This window comes from Chrysochloris asiatica, unplaced genomic scaffold (assembly GCF_000296735.1).
Source record: "Chrysochloris asiatica unplaced genomic scaffold, ChrAsi1.0 scaffold00098, whole genome shotgun sequence".
Taxonomy (NCBI): Eukaryota; Metazoa; Chordata; class Mammalia; order Afrosoricida; family Chrysochloridae; genus Chrysochloris; species Chrysochloris asiatica.
The window spans coordinates 11422344-11441698 of NW_006408616.1; the positions used below are offsets into that span (position 1 = coordinate 11422344).

The 19355-nt window shown below is 38.9% G+C and overlaps 1 protein-coding gene across 1 annotated transcript in view; it reads right to left on the reverse strand.

Annotated features, from left to right (window-relative positions):
• TMTC1 (transmembrane and tetratricopeptide repeat containing 1) overlaps positions 1 to 19355 on the reverse strand; it is a 373612-nt gene that overhangs the window by 50718 nt on the left and 303539 nt on the right. The window contains exon 10 of the mRNA XM_006866973.1: positions 12598 to 12741. Coding sequence (XP_006867035.1) covers positions 12598 to 12741 — 144 coding nt within the window. The remainder of the gene's footprint in view (positions 1 to 12597; positions 12742 to 19355) is intronic.

Here is a 19355-nt window from a genome sequence, read left to right on the forward strand (position 1 = left end):
TGACACATATGTCCCTCTGGACTCTGGTATAGGATTATGTGAGACACATTTGTCACTCTGGACTCTAGGAATAAATATGTACTTCTGGACTTTGCAGCATTTCCTAGATCCCTTGACAGGTACATATGATTTGTTGTTGTTAAGTGCAGCCAAGTCAGTTCTGACCCATAACGACTGTGTATAGAGTCTCTGAGGAGGAGCTGGTGGATTTGAACTGCCAATCTTGTGGTTCATAGTCCAGTGCTGCTCCTACAGAGCCACAGTGGGGACCCAAAATGTGGAATCCTCATGAATACGGAATCACTACATGAAAGGTAATTTTCAAAGCACACAGGAGCCTGGAAATGTCTTTAAAAGGCCTGTATTCTAGTAAAAAAGCCAACCGCAAAATCATACACCCAGTACTCATCACCAAACATGAGCCCATGTCTTCCATTTTATACAGTTACATAGATCCCCTCCTGAGGGCCGCATGCATTGTCAATGGGAAAGTGGGTGCCCAGTAAAGTCCAGAAGAAGAAAACATAGCTGGGTACTGTATTTAATTGAATCATTCCTTCCTCAAGCTGTATCTCCTCTCATGAGTTGTCCAAGTCATTACGCAGCAGAGAAGCTTCACAAGTCCCGACTACAAATGACACTGGAAAGATCATGAGAGTTAAGGGGTAGGACAATGATTTGGGACAGTGGTGACCACTGGAAATTCTTGTACTTGAGAAAACAGTCTGGTTTGTTTAACTAACTTCTGTTAGAAATATTTATGCAATGAAAGAATATGATGACATTCCACTGCCTCCTAGAGAATGTAAACATAACCGGGGGTTCCGTAAAGTTTGCTTTCACCCACAGTGCTTCTTATATAGTTCTGTCTTCAGGTCTCAGCAGTGTTTACTGCAGGCATGACAACAAAAGAAAGACTGGAGAAGACAGTATGTTCCCTGCAAACCAGGCCATAGATTTAAAACAACTGATGGATACTCAATTCACTGGAAATCACAGTATGAATGAGTAGAGCTATGGTGGGGAGATAGATACTCACAAAAATAATGAACAATTAGCACTTTTTTTTTTTTTTTTTGTATACAAATAACTCCTGCATCTTAGGGAAGTAAGTCAACAATCTCAGCATTTACTAAATAATTCAGTATTGTACAAACACTAAATGTATGATGATAAAAAATGCACATGAAATCATGTTTTAAACGTACCAGAAGTGTTCGCACTTTAAAATACTTGCAACATTCTCTCAAATATACTTAGGCAGGTTTGTTTGCTCACACATTGAAAGGTTTACCCAGTATGGGAGAGTCATGGAAAATAAGGAAGAAAGTGGCAGAACAGGATTATGCTACCTGATTGATAAAAGTTTAAATTGTATGTGTGAATGCAATGGATAGTCAATGAATTTCTCCAATGCCCCTCAATTTACAGGGAGAGAGGAAGAAGAGTAAATGCTGGATATAAAAGAACAAAAGAATGTACTCTATTATAAGCAATATTAAGAATGAACATTGGAAAATGTAAGAGGTGGTCAAAAGTGTTATTCTCCTAATTTCAGCAAAATCAAGGGGAGTGAGAGCAGAGAAAATTTTAGGAATCCAGAGCAGACATTCAAAAGAGCAGTTATACAGAGGGCTAAGAGAATGGGTGGGGAGGACAAGACACACTTGTCAATTTGATTAAAGAAAGGAGTGGGAGGAACCAGTTGAGGGAGTAGCTGAGTTGAGAAAGGTTCCCTAAAGGAGAAAAATCTGAAGACCTAAACAGAAAAATCAAGATAATAGAAGCGGTGGAGGAGTTGAAATAGGATCAAGAACGTGTGAGGATTTGACACTACTGGTTAGAAATAGCAAACACTAAAACATCTGACAATTCTAAATGCTAGCAAGAATGTGGAACAAAGGAATTTCTCACTCATCGCTGATAGGAGTGAAAAAAATAGTACAATTACTTTATAGAACTGTTAGGCAGTTTCTTAAAACATTAGAGATACAGCTAAGTTATTTACCAAACTGAAATAAACACAAGAACCCGGACATGAATAGTCGCAAAAGCCTTATTTATAATAGTCGGAAACTGGAAATAAGCCAAGTATTCAGGGGCAGGAAAATGAAATTATAAACAAAATGATACAATGAAATACTATTTAGCAATAAAAAAGAATCCTGATATGGTGATGTGCGTTAATGTGCTAGATTGCAAGGTCGGTTTGAACCACAAGGTCAGTGGTTCAAGCTCGCCAGCCGCTCCTCGGAAACCCCATACAGGGTTGGGTGCTATGGGTCGGAACCAACTTGATGGCACTTAACAACAACAACAAATAAAAAAGAAACATGCAATGCATGTATCAACATGGATAAACCTCAAATGACTATGCTGAGCAAAAAAAACACTTGGATGTCAAAATCAGTACCTATTATTTAAAGATGTCATTTATATAAAGTTATAGAACAGGGTAACCAAGTAGTATGTGGAGAAAAAATCAGAATAGGTGTTGCCTCATTGAGGAAAGGATTTACTGTAAAAGGCATATGGGATCTTTTGGGGTAATATTAATTATCTAGGTTTGAGGATGTACATGAAATCTTTAAAACTCATTATACCAAACATTTAAGGGTTGTATATTTTAATACATATTAATTTTGCCTCAATTAGCAAACAAACAAACAAAGTCCCAAACACCTACATGTGGAAAGCACTAATCTTATGAAAGACATGAGACAATTTTTCATTCCATGAAAAAATAAAAGACGAGGAGCTTGTGAAAATCCAGGAGACTTTGAGGTAGGAAAGAGGGAAGCTGCAATCTTTCACTCTGAGCAGTGTCAGTCCTCTTAGTAAAAGTCAGGCTGGCATCATCTTCACAGTGTGCATATGGAGTACTGTGGAGAGGAACAAAGGATGCACGTACACAAGCTAGGGAAAGAGAAAATACGGAGGGGATATACTAAGATCACAAGGGGTGAATCTATGAGAGCTCCAAGCTCTGACCCCCTTTTCCAAGATATTCTCTTCTGAGTTTTTAAGGGTCCCAGTCAGCTCAGACATGTTTTTCTTCTTTAGGATGTGAGGGACTGGATAAATGTCTAGGGTATACATTCTCAAAAGGGAAAAATAATTGTTTTTATTCCAGTAATTTTTTTTTTCTCCATAGCTCAACCCTACCTAGTAAATCTTACCCTTTAATATTTAATTTGTGTGATGGCAATCATTTAAAAAAATGTATTAAAAAGTATCCTTTGGAAGCAACAATAAATGATAAGAAACTCTGGTGTAGGAAAAGTCAGGCAATGGAGATACTTTTGGCTGGGGTCTGATCAGGCAAGTAAGAGACAGTTTAGGTACGAAAGGGCCTAACTTGATGCCACATACATTCCTGAAATTGCTGAGATAAATTAGAGATGATTTTGTAAATTATGAACATACATAATTAGAGTGAACAGAGATTTTAACAACGGTAAAGAGTGGGGCCAGATGAAATGAAAGCATGAGTGGGGAAGAATAGTCATTTTTAAGATCATGGAAGGTATGCTAGCATCAAGGTCTTCAGAGGGGGCAGAAGTAAGAAGGAATTCAGGTATCTGAGGGTGAAAATCTGAATAGCTAAAAGGTCAGCTAAAATGGCATGATGTTGGTGGTAAGTGCCTGAGGTATGCCCTTGGTAAAGCAGAAATGAGGGTCCTGGAGTGAAGTAGGCAGAAGGAGCAGGTGGTTGAGATATTGTTGAATTGACTAAAGAATGCAACATAGGATACAGAATGTCATTGCCCTGAGTCTCAATACCCTGAGGATGATGGGAGAATTCAATAAGATTGTGACATGGCAGTGATGAGGATGAACAAGGTATGATATGAGATAGTAGACTGGGCTTCAAAGAGGTGGCAGAAGGAGACCTGATGAGAGACATGTATGAGTTGAGCAAAGAGCACAGTAGAGAAATGTATTGACCTTAAGACTGAAGATAAGTAAGGTAACATGGATATTAAGACGTCATGATGGGGGTGAGGAAGTGGGGGAATAAGATTTCACTTCACAAAGGAAACGAAGTACTTGTTAATCCAATGTTAATATCAAAATGTAGTAGTGTTGTTAAGTGCCATCTAGTTGGTTCCAACTCATAACGACTGTATAGGGTTTCTGAGGAGCAGCCGGTGAACTTGAACTGCTGACCTTGAGGCTCAAACTGACCTTGCAGCCCAGCGCATTATCCCACAGCACCACCAGTATGGGGCTTAAACCATCTTTCTTTCAAGACTGGAGGAACCAGAGACCATGGCCATTGACCACTCTTCTAGTTTGGAATGGAATTCACCCATGTGGCCCAATTTTCAGCCAAGCAGTAAATAAGTATACAGGAGGACAACAACATTGCTGAGGTATGCTGATCCTGGAATGGTCAATCATTCGAGATCAAAAGGGCAAAATTTACCTAAGGACAAAGTTGAGAAGGGATGGGGAGGTGGATGGAATGGACACAGGAACCAAAAGGAGGATGTAGGATAACTGTTATTGAATGGAAGGGTCTGCAATCAGTGAGATGGCACAAAGTGTATGATTTGTTGATCTTGTCTGTAAACCTTCACTCAATTCACAGAAAATTAAAATAGGAAAACTCTATTCATGGGGCCAGATTTTTTTTTAATGTTTTATTGTGAACTCAGTGATAGTTTACATGGGAGAACATTAGCTTTACATTCATCCTATCGTATATAATTTCATTGTCATGGTTACAATCCCTTCCATGCATCATCAACCAACCAAACAGTATACCCTGCAAGCCTGTCCCCCTCCCCACCCCCACCCGCTACATCAGCCGCTCCATCTCTCCACGTCATAGTCTCTGCCTCCATCTCTGGCATCACTGCTTCTCTGGGTAGGGTCACACTCTTTGCTCTTCTCCCTTGGTGGTCCCAGGGACCACCACTCCTAGACTACAAAGTCAATCACTCCCCTCCTTTTGCTACAAAATATCCACCTTTACATTTCCAACCCTCACAATCAGTCCTGATAACAATTATTCACTAATGTATCACAAGAGACCTATTGGCATCTCTTTTCATCAGCCTCGCCTAGGCAGATTGGATACTACTCAGTGGAGATTCTACCTTCTTCCACGCCCTCTGGATCTAGTCTCCCTCTTGAAAGCTTGTAAGTCAGTCACTTCTTGCCTTTGTAACCCCCCATTTTCCATTTTGGGAAGCCAATGTCCAAGTTGTCCAGCCCTGGCTACTCTGTGGAGGGGGTGGAGGCGGTGGGAATGATCCTCGCTGTAAAGATTTGTTCCCTCTTTTGAGCTACTCATCCATAGGTGTAGGTCAAGTTCATCAAATTGTATCAGATTACTCTTTTTTTCCTTTTTCTAGTTGAGCTCTGATCATCCAGTCATTGAAGCCAGGTCAAGCGGGTATGTATTATCTGCCAGTGTGGGTATTCTTATGCATATGCCCTCTCTTCTTATCACCTGGACACTTCACTCTCCACTCCAGTCCTCTGTGGCTATGTCACTGACTCTGGGCCCAAGAGATCCCAGGTCTTGCTACACTGCTGGCCAACAAGGTCTCTACCCGGGTTCACAGGAGTCTGTTGAACATTGTAGGGCTTAGCTTGCAGCATCATTGCTGGTTTTCCCTCACTTCCCCTTATCGGTGACAAATGTGGTCACCAATCAGAACATGTATTCCCACTGAGTCTTAGTCTTGGAAGGGGGTATGCCCTGAGGGTACCTGACTACTTGCCTTAATGTCTCCTGGGCAAGCAAATTGTTTGTTCTTGTAGTAATCAGTCAGACTGCCTATATTGTTTTGTATTTTTCCTGTGGGTCTTTCTTTCAAGAAGTATCTTCTCTTCTTTTAGCTGCTCCAGGCTGGTCTTCTTGTCCCTTCAAATGGAAATTTCCCACCTCAGAAGATTCTGGATGCGGTTCAGGAGTCCACCTATAGTCTTATGTAATGCAGAGGCTCCGCAGGAAGCCTCCTTCACTGGGCACGTTGTAGTCCCATTTTAGGTATTCCAATCAGTTACAGGCAGAAGACGGATTTATAAGCTTTTATGGTGATATTTCTGGCTATTCCTTTTTCTCCCCCTCAAGTGTCTATTTTATAATGATATGCCAGGGAAATGAAGATTCAAAAGACAGCTAAGCACCTTAACATTATTTGTCCCCTTTCCCCCATTTCAACCATGTCTCAATACCTGTATCCCAGAGCCCTATTGTTCCAAGGTTGTACATACATCATTATCTACCTCGCTCCCACTTAGCTCATGCAGACTTGCCTGATTGTTTTCCCATCTGCTTTGTTCTTCCATTCCCCTCCCCCTTCTTGTGTATTGCCCCCCTCCCTAGCACCCAAAGTACCCTGTGTCTATTCCCTACCCTGTGCTCCATCTTCCCCTCCCTCCCCACACTCCACCTCACATCCCGGTAACCAGCAAAGAATCTCCCCACCCTTTAGAATGGGTTCTTTTACTTTGTCTTTTACAGTAGTGTTCCTATGAAGTATTTCTTGTTTTGTGATTGACTAATTTCACTCAACATAATGTCCTCAAGGTTCATCCACGTTATGCGGTGGCTTGCAGCTTCCCTGTTGTTCTTCAAGGTGGCACAGTATTTCATTGTGTTTATGTACACAAGTTTGTTTATCCACCCTTCAGTTAATGTACATTTAGGCTGTCTCCATCTTTTTGCTATTGTAAATAGTGCTGCTATGAACATTGGTGTGCATATATCTACTTGTGTTAATGGCTCGTATTTCTTGTGGGTAAATACCAAGCAGAGGAATTGCTGGATCATAAGGTATTTCTATTTCCAACCTTCTGAGAAAGTGCCATATTGCTTTCCAGAGAGGTTAGAACCATTTTGCAATCCCACCAGCAATGTGGGAGCATCCCAGTCTCTCCACATCCTCGCCAGCATTTATTATCCTCTACTTTTTTGATCTTTGCTGTTATTGCTGGTATGAGATGTTATCTCATTGTTGTTTTGATTTGCATCTCTCTAATGTCTAGTGATCATGAACATTTCTTCAAATGTTTGTTGGCTGCCTGGATCTCCTCCTTGGTGAAGTGTCCATGTTCTGTGCCCATTTTTAAATTGGGTTATTTGTCTTTTTCTTGTAGAGGCATTGTAGTTTCCTATATATTTTTTGAAATGAGTCCCTTCAGTATCTTTTTCTAAATTATTTCCTCATCATTAATATAACCTCATTACATCCTAAACTTTCCATTTAACTCTTTGAGTTGCTGTTGTCTAGATTGTAGTTGTGGCAAAGAGGAAGGTATCACATGGTTTGTTAAGAAGTTCTTCTCATGTTGTTTCAGCAACAAACATCAACAACGATTTTATCCAAGCTTTCACAGATATATTTTCTTATGCCTTAAATTTAAATATCCTGTTATAGTCTCCAGAGCCCTGATGTTGCACTGTAGGATAAGCACTGGCTGGTCGAGAGTTCAAATCCACTAGCCACTCTTGGCAACCCTATACAGACAGGGTCAATGAGTCTTAACAACCTGACAGCATACAACAACAACACAATATATTTTCTTTAGTCTTCAGAGACTTCTGCATAAACATTTATGCTAATCTAGTCTTCTTTGTTTTTTTCTTCAATTTTTTGGATTTTAAGTTCCAAACAAAGTCAACAGTAATTAATATAAATGAAGAACACCAGCATGGAAAGCTGTTGCTTATCAATGTCTCCCACAGTAAATGTGCTGTACAAAATCTAATCAATTTGCTTCCGAATCCAGTGAAATGGCCAACAATGAGGACAAACATGTGTTTGGAAGATACTGCATAGTCTGCAGCTATTAAAAGGGCTAAAGTTTTTTTTAACAATCGTGGGATTTGAAGAATTCAAATGAAATTCGTCCCCAGTCTTTACAATTTCTGAGGTGCTCTTACAGACTCAAATCCGTCCCCCTTTAGACATTCTGGCCAAAGATTCACATTTCTGTAAAAAATCAAGGTCATTATTAAAGGTCCTTCCTGTCCAAAAAAGGCCATGAGTCACATGTGCCTATTGGACACTATTAAATACTAAAGGGAGCTCTTGGACAGAGAACCTACAACAGCAGACAAAAACCTGAGGCTGACATACATGACAATATCACCCAAAACTCAATCCAGATATTGAGTATTCTAAGTTAAACAAACCTTCGAGCCTGCAAATAAAGTACCAGAGATACCAGTTGGAACAACAACAAAAAAGCCCATAAAATAAAAGAGGAAATAATGTAGTTACATAATTTCCAAATGAAGAAATCAAGTAGATTTCAAGAAACAATTAAATGAATACATAAAAATAAACCTAATGGCAACCCTAAAACCAGAAGTTTTCTTCCTAGTCTTACCCAACTCTTACACCTCTATCACAAACCTTATTGTTGTTTCATGCTGTCAAGCTGATTCCGACTCATAGCGACCCTTTACAGGGTTTCTGAGGAGCACGTGGTGAGCTTGAGCCTTTGTGGTTCAAACGACTGTGCAGTCGAGTGCATTAACTCACAGTGCCATACTAGGATCCACCACTAACTTTAATCCTAAACAAGCACTAACACTAAACAAAGTTCTAGGCCTAGCGTACACCTAGCCATAGTCCTAACCCCTACTCCTACAACCACCCCCAAAATAAAATATGGCTAGTATAATACCAGAAGTGCTCGAAGTCTAAAATCTCAGAGATTTACTACAAAAAGATTATAAATGAATTTTAATGTTAATTGTACATTAAAATGATAATCTTTGGGATATGTTGCTGTTGTTAAGTGCCATTGAGTTGGTTCTGTCTAAGGTTTCAGAGGAGCAGCTGTGAGTCTGAACCACTGACCTTGTGGTTCAAATCAACCTTGTGGTTCACTGCTTAACCTACAGTGCCACACCAGAACTCCTTGGGATACATTGGGATTAAATAAAATAATACAAGTATTGTTAAAATCCTCTTAACCTATTACTTTACAAAATATGACTATAAGAATATGTAAAATTACATATGTGTCTCTCATTGTATTTCTATTGGTCAGTGTTGCTCCAGGTAGCAACCCAGTTTTGAGTGACCACACGAAGACAGTTATTCTCAGTGGTTAAGGACAGCTACACTGAGTCAGACAGATGTAAATTCAATTCCTATGTCTTCTATTTTCTCGTAAGGGTTATTGGCACATTACTCATCTCTGCCAAATCATAGTTTCTTCATTTATAGGAAAGGAATTATGACAGTATCTTCCTCTCAGGGATGATCAAATCTAAACTTATTTCTGAGATTACTTTGGCTCTTAAAATGAGGATTTAAATCTAGTTCATAAAATCGAAAGTATTTTAAAGGAAATAATTAAAAAAAAAATACTAGCTACCTATTGAGAAATAGGTATAAACTTCAAATGGGTCATGATACAGCGCTGTAGGATAAGCACTGGACTGCCAACCACAAGGGTCAACAGTTCAAACCGACCAGCTGCTCCTTGGTTACCCAATACAGGGTGGTTATGGTTGGAACTTGACGGTATTTAATAATGACAGCAACAGACTTCAAATGAATAGTGAAATGGATCAAGTCAAAATAAAATTTAAAATACCCTTACCCTCTTGTTGTTTTTGACCTATTGCTACTTAGTAACCAAACTATATCAAAGAAAGTGGAAATAAAGCTCAGCTCAGAGTTATCTAAAATGGGATTAGCCCTGCTATTTTCTGGGTCAACTCTCTCTGTCACTCTGAGATGCAAGCTCAGGGGAATATAAACCAATTTTATATTTCCTTAAGAAAGACACAGTTATGAAAGTGCTTTCCCTCAAAGGCAAATACATTAAAAAGTTACATATCAAATACTTTTTATGTTGGAGAGTTATTTAGGCAGCATGTGTAATGGAAAGTGAACCAAAGGGCAGGAAGGTTATCTGGGATGTGTCACAGCCCAAGCCAAACTCACAGGCTATCGCCAAACCTTGGGTTGTCTGTAAAATGAGAATGAGGGTAATGTATTTAATACAGTCAGTTGTTTTTCAAAAATAAAATTGAATAGTGAACATAAAATACATGCTGTAAACTGGGGAGTATTACTTAAATGATAGTCATTATCATTAATCTATTGGACTTTAAGACTACATTGATGTAGAGCAAGTTTACAAGTCTACAAAAGAGTAGAAATAAGCAAGGATGACTTTGTACAGGCACTTAACCTGTCAGAACCTCAGGTTCTTCCCAAAATATGTCACAAACTCATTGGGAAGGTTTCATTAAAACAAAACAAACAAATGAACCAAAACAAAAAGACACTCAGGAGGCTCTGTCAGTAGTATAAGGCACTTTTGTTGATCTGGATATTCATTAGAGCTCATTTTACTGGAAAAAATGAAATAATCCTATGTTGGTTTTCCAACAACATCTCTTACTGTTAAAAGAAGTCTTTGTCATGCTACAAAAGCTATTGTCTTCCCATTTGAATGTGTGTACTAGTATAAAGCAATAGTAGCCATCAGATGGACTCCTAGTGTAGCACTGTACAATTAGCACTGGATTGCGAACCACAAAGTCGTTGTTCCAAACCCACCTGTTGCTCCTCAGAAACCCTATGCAGGGTTGCTATGAGTTGGAATAGACTCAATGGCACTTAACAACAAAGCAATAAGATAATAGTAATAAAATTTAGTATTTGTTCTTTAGAAGCAAAAATGGTGAGACTTCATCTTGCTTACTTTGGACATGCTACCAGGAGGAACCAATCTCTGCATATGGATATTGTGCTAGGTAAAGATGTTTTTAAGTGCCATCAAGTGAGTTCTGACTCATAGAGACCCTGTACAGGGTTTCTGAGGAGTAGCTGGTGGGTTTGAAGTGCCAACCTTGTGGCTAACCAGTCCAGTGTGTCAGTAAAAATCAGGAAAACACTCAGTGAGATGGACTGACATAAGGTTGCATGGTTGTAACAAAGAGTTCAAAGATAGCAGTGATTAGGAGAATGGTGAAGGAGCTGGCAGAGTTCATTCTGTTGGACACAGCATGGCCATCAGCCAGAACCAATTTGTGGGCATCTAGCAGCAGCAAAAATAAGATATGAATTGTAAAAGGAAGGTTAGATTATCCATTTCTAGTTCAGGTCTTGGCATGATGAAATTGAAAAGAATCTTTGCCATCATTTTCAAATAGAGCTACATTCTGCATAATACGATAACCATTACTGAAGGATATGATCCCTAACAAGAACTGTCATTTGGTAGCCAGGCCATTAATGCTGGCTTCATTGGAAAAAATACTCATCTACATGATTTTGGAAATCATCATCCAGGGACACAAAAATGCACTGATATGATTTTTTTCCTAGCCATTAGTTATTTGGGTTCTAAGTAGGCTATATACAAATATAACAAAGACTTAAAAAGTGAATCCTTAAAACTACACATAGAGATATGTGCTCAGAAAGCACCTTAGTGGTCTGTAACTGGTTGTGTACAGTAACTAAAACAAATTTTTCCCACAGTTTTTGATTTGCTGGGGTTTTGTTGTTTATTTTTTAAGGGAGCATCATGATGCTAAGGAGCCTTGGTGGTACAGTGTGTTAAGCCTGGGCTGCTAGTCACAAGGCCAGCAGTTCAAACCCACTAGCTGCTCCCCAGGAGAAAAGGCAAAGCTGTCTGCTCCCATCAAGATGTACAGTCCAGAAACCCAATGGAATAGCTCCATTTTGTCCTATAAAGTAACTATAGAGTTGAAATTGACGTAATGACAGTGGATTTGATTTTGCTTTCCTGATAGCATCATGATAAATGGAGAAAAGTTTGAAGTTGTCAAAGATTTCATTTTACTTGGATCTACAATCAACACTAATGGAAGTAGCAGTCAAGAAATCAAAAGACATTTTGTATTATGCAAATATGCTGCAAAAGACCTCTTTGAGGTGTCAGTTTGAGGGCTAAGGTACATTTGACCCAACCCCTGGTATTTTCAATCACCTCATATGCATGTGAAAGTTGGACAATGAATAAGGAAGACTATAGAAGATCTATTGGTATTAAGTGTCAATGAGTTGGTTCTGATGCATACTGACTTATATAGGGATTGATGCATTTAAATTATGATGTTGGTAAAGAATACTGAAAGTATCATGGGCTACCAAAAGAAATATACAAATCTATCTTGGAAGAAGAGCAGCCAGAATGGTTCTTGGAAGTGAGGATGAAATGACTTTGTCTCACATGGTATCAACAAGGACCAATTCCTGGAAAAGGATATCCTGCTTGGTAAAGTAGAGGGTCAGCAAAAAAGAGGAAGACCCCAAGGAGATGGACTGACACAACGGCAGGAGAATGGGTTCAAACTTAACAATTGTGAGGATAGTGCAGGACTGGGCAGAATTTCTTCATTCAGCTGTGAATAAGGTTGTTATGAGTCATAACAACGCTAGGAAATACTCCTTTGGATTTACAAGGGATACGATTAACTTAAATGAATATTATATCTTCCCAATGCTTGAAAGCCCTAATTTTGTAGCTCTAGAAAGAGACTGAAACACCACAACTAAACAAGTATTGAAAAGGAAAGGATTACTTGAAATTGCAGGCTACCCCCTCTACACCCCCATCACTGGTAGGGGATCCACTTACTTTAGGAGATTTCCGAGATTGAATAGCGCCCGGTTATGCTGTGGATTCAGCTGGAGAGCCCTCTGATAGTACAGCTTTGCCTCTGTGGTGTCTCTGGTCAGTGTTCCAAGGTTGTTCAGGGCACTTGCATGGCGTGGATACAACCTGTAAAATGAGAAGTATTAAGTCATGATTGTTCAGAAAACTTCTAAGCTGGGCACAGTTTGCTTGTTCTTCACCTCCCACCCTAAACAGATATTTCACAACCAATATAAAACACTGAATTCTCCTTCTATTTTAACTACATATGTGCCAAACATTAATGTTCAACTTCTTTTTAGTTAATAAAAATAGCAGTTTAAAACTGCTTTGTGGATGTTAATTTGGCAGAGAAGAACATATTTAACACTTAGTGGTAAAAATAAATAACCTCAAGGAGTCCTGGTGTGGATCTGTGGGTTAATCACCAGACTGCAAAGCTGTTTGAATTGCAAGGTCAGCGGTTCAAGCTCACCAGCTGCTCCTTGGAAACTCTATACAGGGTCTACAGGGTCACTACGGGTTGGAAATTACTCAATGGCACTTAACAACAACAACAGTGCAATAATTGGAGTCCTGGTGTGGTGCTGCACTGTAGGATAAGCATTGGTCCGCAAGGTTGGTTTGAACTACAAGGTCAGCGGTTCAAACTCACTAGCGGCTCCTTGGAAGCCTTATACCAAGTTCCTATGAGTCAGAACTAACTCAACTGCACTTAACAACAACAATAGTGCAATAGTTTATAGTATGCAAATCTACCAGAGAGCTATTCGGAGGAGTTGGGTTTAATGGGGAGACATTATGTATCATTGTTTCTCAGCACTGACCATCTTACAGATGATGCTCTAATCCAAGAATGTTTCTAGAGATCTCTCCCCCAAGGAACACCTGGATCTGTGTAACAGTGGATGAACCTACTAGACTAGAAACTCAGCATTATAGGAGGACTTACTACAAAGCAAGCTAAAAGTAATTGTAGGCCCTTAAGAAGGTTGGTGGAGCCCTGGTGTGCCACTGTGGATTAATGCACTGGACTGCAAGGTTGGTCTGAACTGCAAGGTTGGTGGTTCAAGCTTACCTACCAGTCGTTCCCTGGAAACTCTATACAGGATTACTATGAATCGGATCTGACTTAAGGGCACTTAACAACAACAAAGAACACCTGTAATTCAAACACACCAACTACTACTTGTAAATCCTATATAGGATTGCTGAGTCCGAACCAATTTGACGGCACTTAACAACAACAACAAATGTTGGAGTACTGGTGTGGCACTGTAGGACTAGACCAAAAGGTCGGTTTGAACTCCAAGGTCATTTGTTCAAACTCACCAGCCATTCCTTGGAAGCCCTCTACAAAGCAGCTATGAGTTGGAACTGACTCGATAGCACTTGACAACAACAGTGCAATAATTTAAATAGTATGCAAATTACCAGAGTTAAATACATTATATATGTCTCCCCATAAGAATCAACTCCTCCAAATGGTTTTCTGTCTTGATTCTCTTTATTCTGTCTCATCTCATTTCTTCTTCCTACTTCCTGTTTGGCTCCACCTAGCCCCAAAGAGTTCTCAAATGAAATCCTGGTGAAAAGTTTAAAAATCAAAATTTAAATAATGCAAAATTATGTGGAAAAAAGAAAAAAAAGCTCTCCTACTGATCAAAAGAAAATGCTAAAGAGAATGGGGGATAAATCCATAAATCAAAGTTGCATTGATTAAGGAGAGAAGGAATCAATTAACTTCTTTAACTTAAAAGTAAAAGAAGCCAAATCAGTGCAGTTACATAATTCAGTTGTTTCGGCTACATTTAGAATGGGCATATTTAGCAATTTAATAGGTTCTCTCCATCTCTGTCACCCAAAGTACTTTGCATAAGCCTGTGGAGCTGGCTTTTAATGTGGAAAAGCCAAGATAATGCCCAAGCAATAAAAACAGGATCTGTGTTTGCCAAGTCCCTTGACAATCAAATGTCAGGCTTGCTCCACTGTTCCATACCTTCTAGGAAGATCAATTTAATTTTGGCAGAGAAGGGATTCCTATTAAAAGGCCAAGGAAGACACGTTGCATAAGCTTTTTTTTTTTTTTTTTTTTATCTTTGCTTAACTCTACGCTAAATTTGTTTGATCCTTCCCTACTTTCTTACAGAACAGCTCTGAAGACTCTTCTGAACTCAGATTTCTAGGAAGACACTCTGGGTAATGCTCCCCTTTGAATGACAGGAAAAGGAATCAATTCAGATGGACAATACTTCCTCCCAAAACTTGAAAGCCCTAATTTTACACAAAGGAGTTAATGCTGTTTGGAGACATAGATTGTGACAGTCAGGCAAAAGAAAACACCCTGAGTCAGTACATGTGCTGTTGTTTGCATTTCTCTGGTCACCTGTAATTGGCAAAGCTTTATGGCATCTGGGACAAGCCCCTTACCACTCAGACTTAGTAGGGGCAGGAACTAAGGGATGGCAGTAGATCTAAGATGCGATACTAGATACTGGAGCAATGATGAGAGACAAAAATAGAAAAAAAAAATTTTTTTTTTAAATGCTCTTGTACCTATCTATTTCATGCCCAGAAAAGTCTCTAGGTATAAAGATTCGTTTGGATGTAGATACAGAAACAATCACAGCCAGAACTCAAATTATTATTTTTTTAATTTGAAGCAAGACTCTTGTGACTCTAAGATTTAAGGGACATCCAGTTAACCTGGTGAGGGAAATTTCCATTTATTTTCTCGATGACAGGCAGTAGAGGAAGGGATGCTCTTATTCCTTCATATCATTAGATGTAACCTCTTGAAACCTCTTCTCTTGAGACCTAGGAGACCTTGAAACAAATCTTTGAGCTGCAAGTGTTAACTATGGAAAAAGAGCACCTCAGTTCAATAAGGGCTTCCATAGTGGACTCACCTCTGTGTTAAAATGCCTGCCTGCAATATTACGCAGCTGGCCCCATCCAGCTGATTCTAAGTCATCTTGTTGAATTTTTAATTCATTCATTATCTCAGTACCATTTAAATGAACAGTCACATCCTTTCAAAGTGTACTGACTACAGAAATGTTCTTCTCTTCTTCTTTTTAAAAAAAATCGGAATGAGGATATAAGTCTACCTCTGGACTCTCCAATCCAGAAACAAATGAGAAGGAAAATAAAAAGAGATAAATATGAGAGAAAAGATTTTTAGTGTGCCATATGCTTAAGTGTGAAGACCCATGAAGCTTAAGCAGGGAGGACTTCATGACTAGCTACAGTCAGAAAAAAAGCCTCTATTCTATGTCCACAGAAAGCCCTATCCCATCAAGGAGGGGGATTACTAGTATTTACAGTAATTCACTGATGCTATTACCAAATACAGTCCTCCATCTGGAAAATGTGTAGATATTGTTTATTCCTGGTAATAGTAAGAATCTGCAAGCAATATCCTCTTTCACTGGGTATCTGATTAGGTAAAACTCCTTTGGGCTTCACCTAATCACATGCAAGCATTGCATTATTTATGAAACTAAGCTAAATTTCATTAAAAGGATTCTTCAGCAACCAGATCATGAAACATATCACTTTTTATTTTTTTATATAAATGTGGATACTTTATTTACATACACTTTTCTCCCATTTACTATAGACCAAAGCAAGAACAAAATTTATTTTGTATGCTTATTTTGTGTGTACGTGTTTACTTTAAAAATAAACTTGTATTTGGATGACATTAAGTCTAATTCAATTCTGTGGTCTCCAGGAGGGGAATTTTCTGTTGGAAATATGAATAATTTAAGAGATATTTGTGTTGCTATATCAGTTGTTAGAATAAATTAAGCACATCTTTTTTCCCCCATTAAAATTGTGAAGTTAAAATAAAAAAAAAATTAATATGCTTTACATGAAAGTTTACATAGCAAAATTTGTTTTTCTAGTCAATAGTTCATACACAAACTGTTTGGTGATATTGATCGCAATCCCCACAAAGTGTTAGCACTTTTTCTTCCCTGAGCTCCCCATTTTCATCATCTGATTTCCCTGTAACTTGTCTTCTCATCTTTGGTTTTGGGCAAATTATGCCTTTTTGGTCTTGTATAGTTGGTGGTTCTGAGGAACAGTCTTCGTATTGCTGGTTTTATAATCCAGTCTAATATTTGCCTGAAAGGTTGCCTCTGGCAGTGTCTTCACTTTCAAGGTAGAATGTTTTCTCTTGGGGGTTCCACCTTGTCTCTTTTCAACGAGTAAGTCTAGTCTTTTTCTTTTTTGGCTTTGCATTTTGTTCTACATTTTTTATCCTTCTATTGTGTTCGTGGGCTGTACTGGCTTATGTGTTGGGCTGCTCTCCATAAGGTCATGGAAGACAACAGCTGCTCGTGGGAGAACGATGAGGTTATCTACTCCCATAAAGATTTACAACATACTACATAGGTGCATGGTTGTATGCCCATATGACCTCCCTACCTAGTTAACATAATTTTTACTTATGTAACTACTCATAATTATTAGTTATTACTGCTGTTGCAGGACTGTATATGTTATAGTACTTACTGTGTTGTTGTTGTTGTTGTTAAGTGCTGTCAAGTCCGTTCCAACTCATAGTGACCCTGTATATGGTTTCTGTGGCACGACTGGTGAATTTGAACCACTGACCTTGTGGTTCACACAAACTTTGTGGCCCAGTGCATTATCCCGCAGTGCCACACTAAGACTCTAGTACTTACTGTTGTTGTTAAGTGCCGTCACGTTGGTACCGACTCATGGTGACACTGTATAGGATTTCTGAGGATCAGCAGTTGAGCTTGACCCACTCACTTTGTGGTTCAAACCGACCTTGCAATCTAGTGCATCGACCCACAGGGCCACACCAGTACTTACTGATATTGTTGCTTTTGTTAAGTGCCATCGAGTCAGTTCTGACCCAAAGCAACTGTGTATAGGGTTTCTAAGGAGCAGCTGGTGAGCTTGAACCACTTACCCTGAGGTTCAAACCGACTTTGCAGTCCAGTGCATTAACCCAGTGTCACGCCACAATTTCGTTTGGTGGTTCAAGCTCACCAGATGCTCCTCATAAACCCTATACAGGGTCGTTATGGGTTGGAATCAACTCAATAGCACTTAACAACAACTCCGGTACTTAATATAGTTGTCTTTTATTCTTGCATACCCCTCACTGCCTTGATCACGTTGTGCTGACTTTTCCACATTAAGTATTGACTTTCCCTTCACCAGAATTAATTCATCTACTATCTACTCAGTGTTTCTCATCTAATCCCTCTTCCCTCTCTGATAACCATCAAATAAAATTTCTTTCTGTTTTTACAAATATTTGTCCTTTTGTGGTTGACTTATATCTTCATCTCTCATACTTCGGACATACTATCAAGAGGGACCAGTCCCTGGAGAAGAACATCATGCTTGGCAAAGTAGTGGGTCAGTGAAAGAGGAAGACCCCCAATGAGATGGATTGGCACAGTGGTAGCAGCAATGAGTTCAAGCTTAACAGGACTGGGCAGTGTTTCATTCTATTTTGCAGGTCGCTCGAGTCTGGAATCAAGTTGATGGCGCCTAACAACAACAGTGTCTTCTAGATGCATCTAAGCTGTGGAGTACTTGGCAGATTCATCATTATTCTTTATCATTGTATAGTATTTCACTGTATGAATGTACCACAATTTGTTCTCCATTCATCCATGGATCGACAATTAGGTTGTTTCTATCTTTTTTGCTATAGTGAATAATGCTGTGATGAACATATGTGTTATCTGTGTCACCGAATATATATACCTAGGAGTGGGATTGTTGTATCATATTTCTATCTCTAGCTTCTTAAGGAAGCACCACATCATTTTCCATAGTGGTGTCTCACTAGCAATGCTTAGAGTCCCCAGCTTCCCATAGCTTCACCAGAATTTATTGTCTGTCTTTTTTTGGTCAATGCCTTTTTGTCGATGTAAATGAAGCACATTTTGACTTTGACATCTGCAGGTATGTTTTACAAAAGTACTGTCAGTAATTATTCCGTCCTATTTAAAAAGAACAACAAAAGCTTTACTGAACTGGACCAGACTGGTGGTTTCCAGGCTCATACTTGAAGATCAGTGGTAACATTAGCTGCCTTTCGTTTCTCACAGTCTTAGTCAACATTGTATTGTTTATGGGGACTCTCTTGTTATTTCTTTATTTTTATGATCTTTTATGTCTGTGTGCTACATTAAAAAAAATTTATGAAAGCTATACTGGAAAACAGTTTTCAGGTAGAAGGATGCTTATTTTTATCCTATTTAAAAAAGAAATATAGGTACAGAGATACTGTTCTATGATGTAAAGAGAAGAATTATTTTTTCAAGTAATAGAAAATTTAGATTCTGAATAAACACAACATCCATTTTGCATTTAAGTGGTTCTAAGTTTTTATCTCGTGGGATTTACTTATGCAGAATTCACAAAGCAGCAGTCAAGGGCACACCGTTATACGCTTCCACTGCAGTCATTTTATCTGTGAAGAATGAACATCAACAGAGTGTAAATTGCAAATTGTGACATGGAGAGAAGAGTTGCCTTGGTGAAATATGGAGGCAGGGCAAAAGAACATGGAACCAAAAGGACTTATTAATGTGTTAATGATCTGTGGTGCTGTGGGATAATGTGCTGGACTGCATAGTCAGTTTAAACCACAAGGTATACAGGGTTGTTGTTGGTAGGAACCACATCGATGGCATTTAACAACAATAATATTTTATATTTTATGGAAAGTATTTTCATAC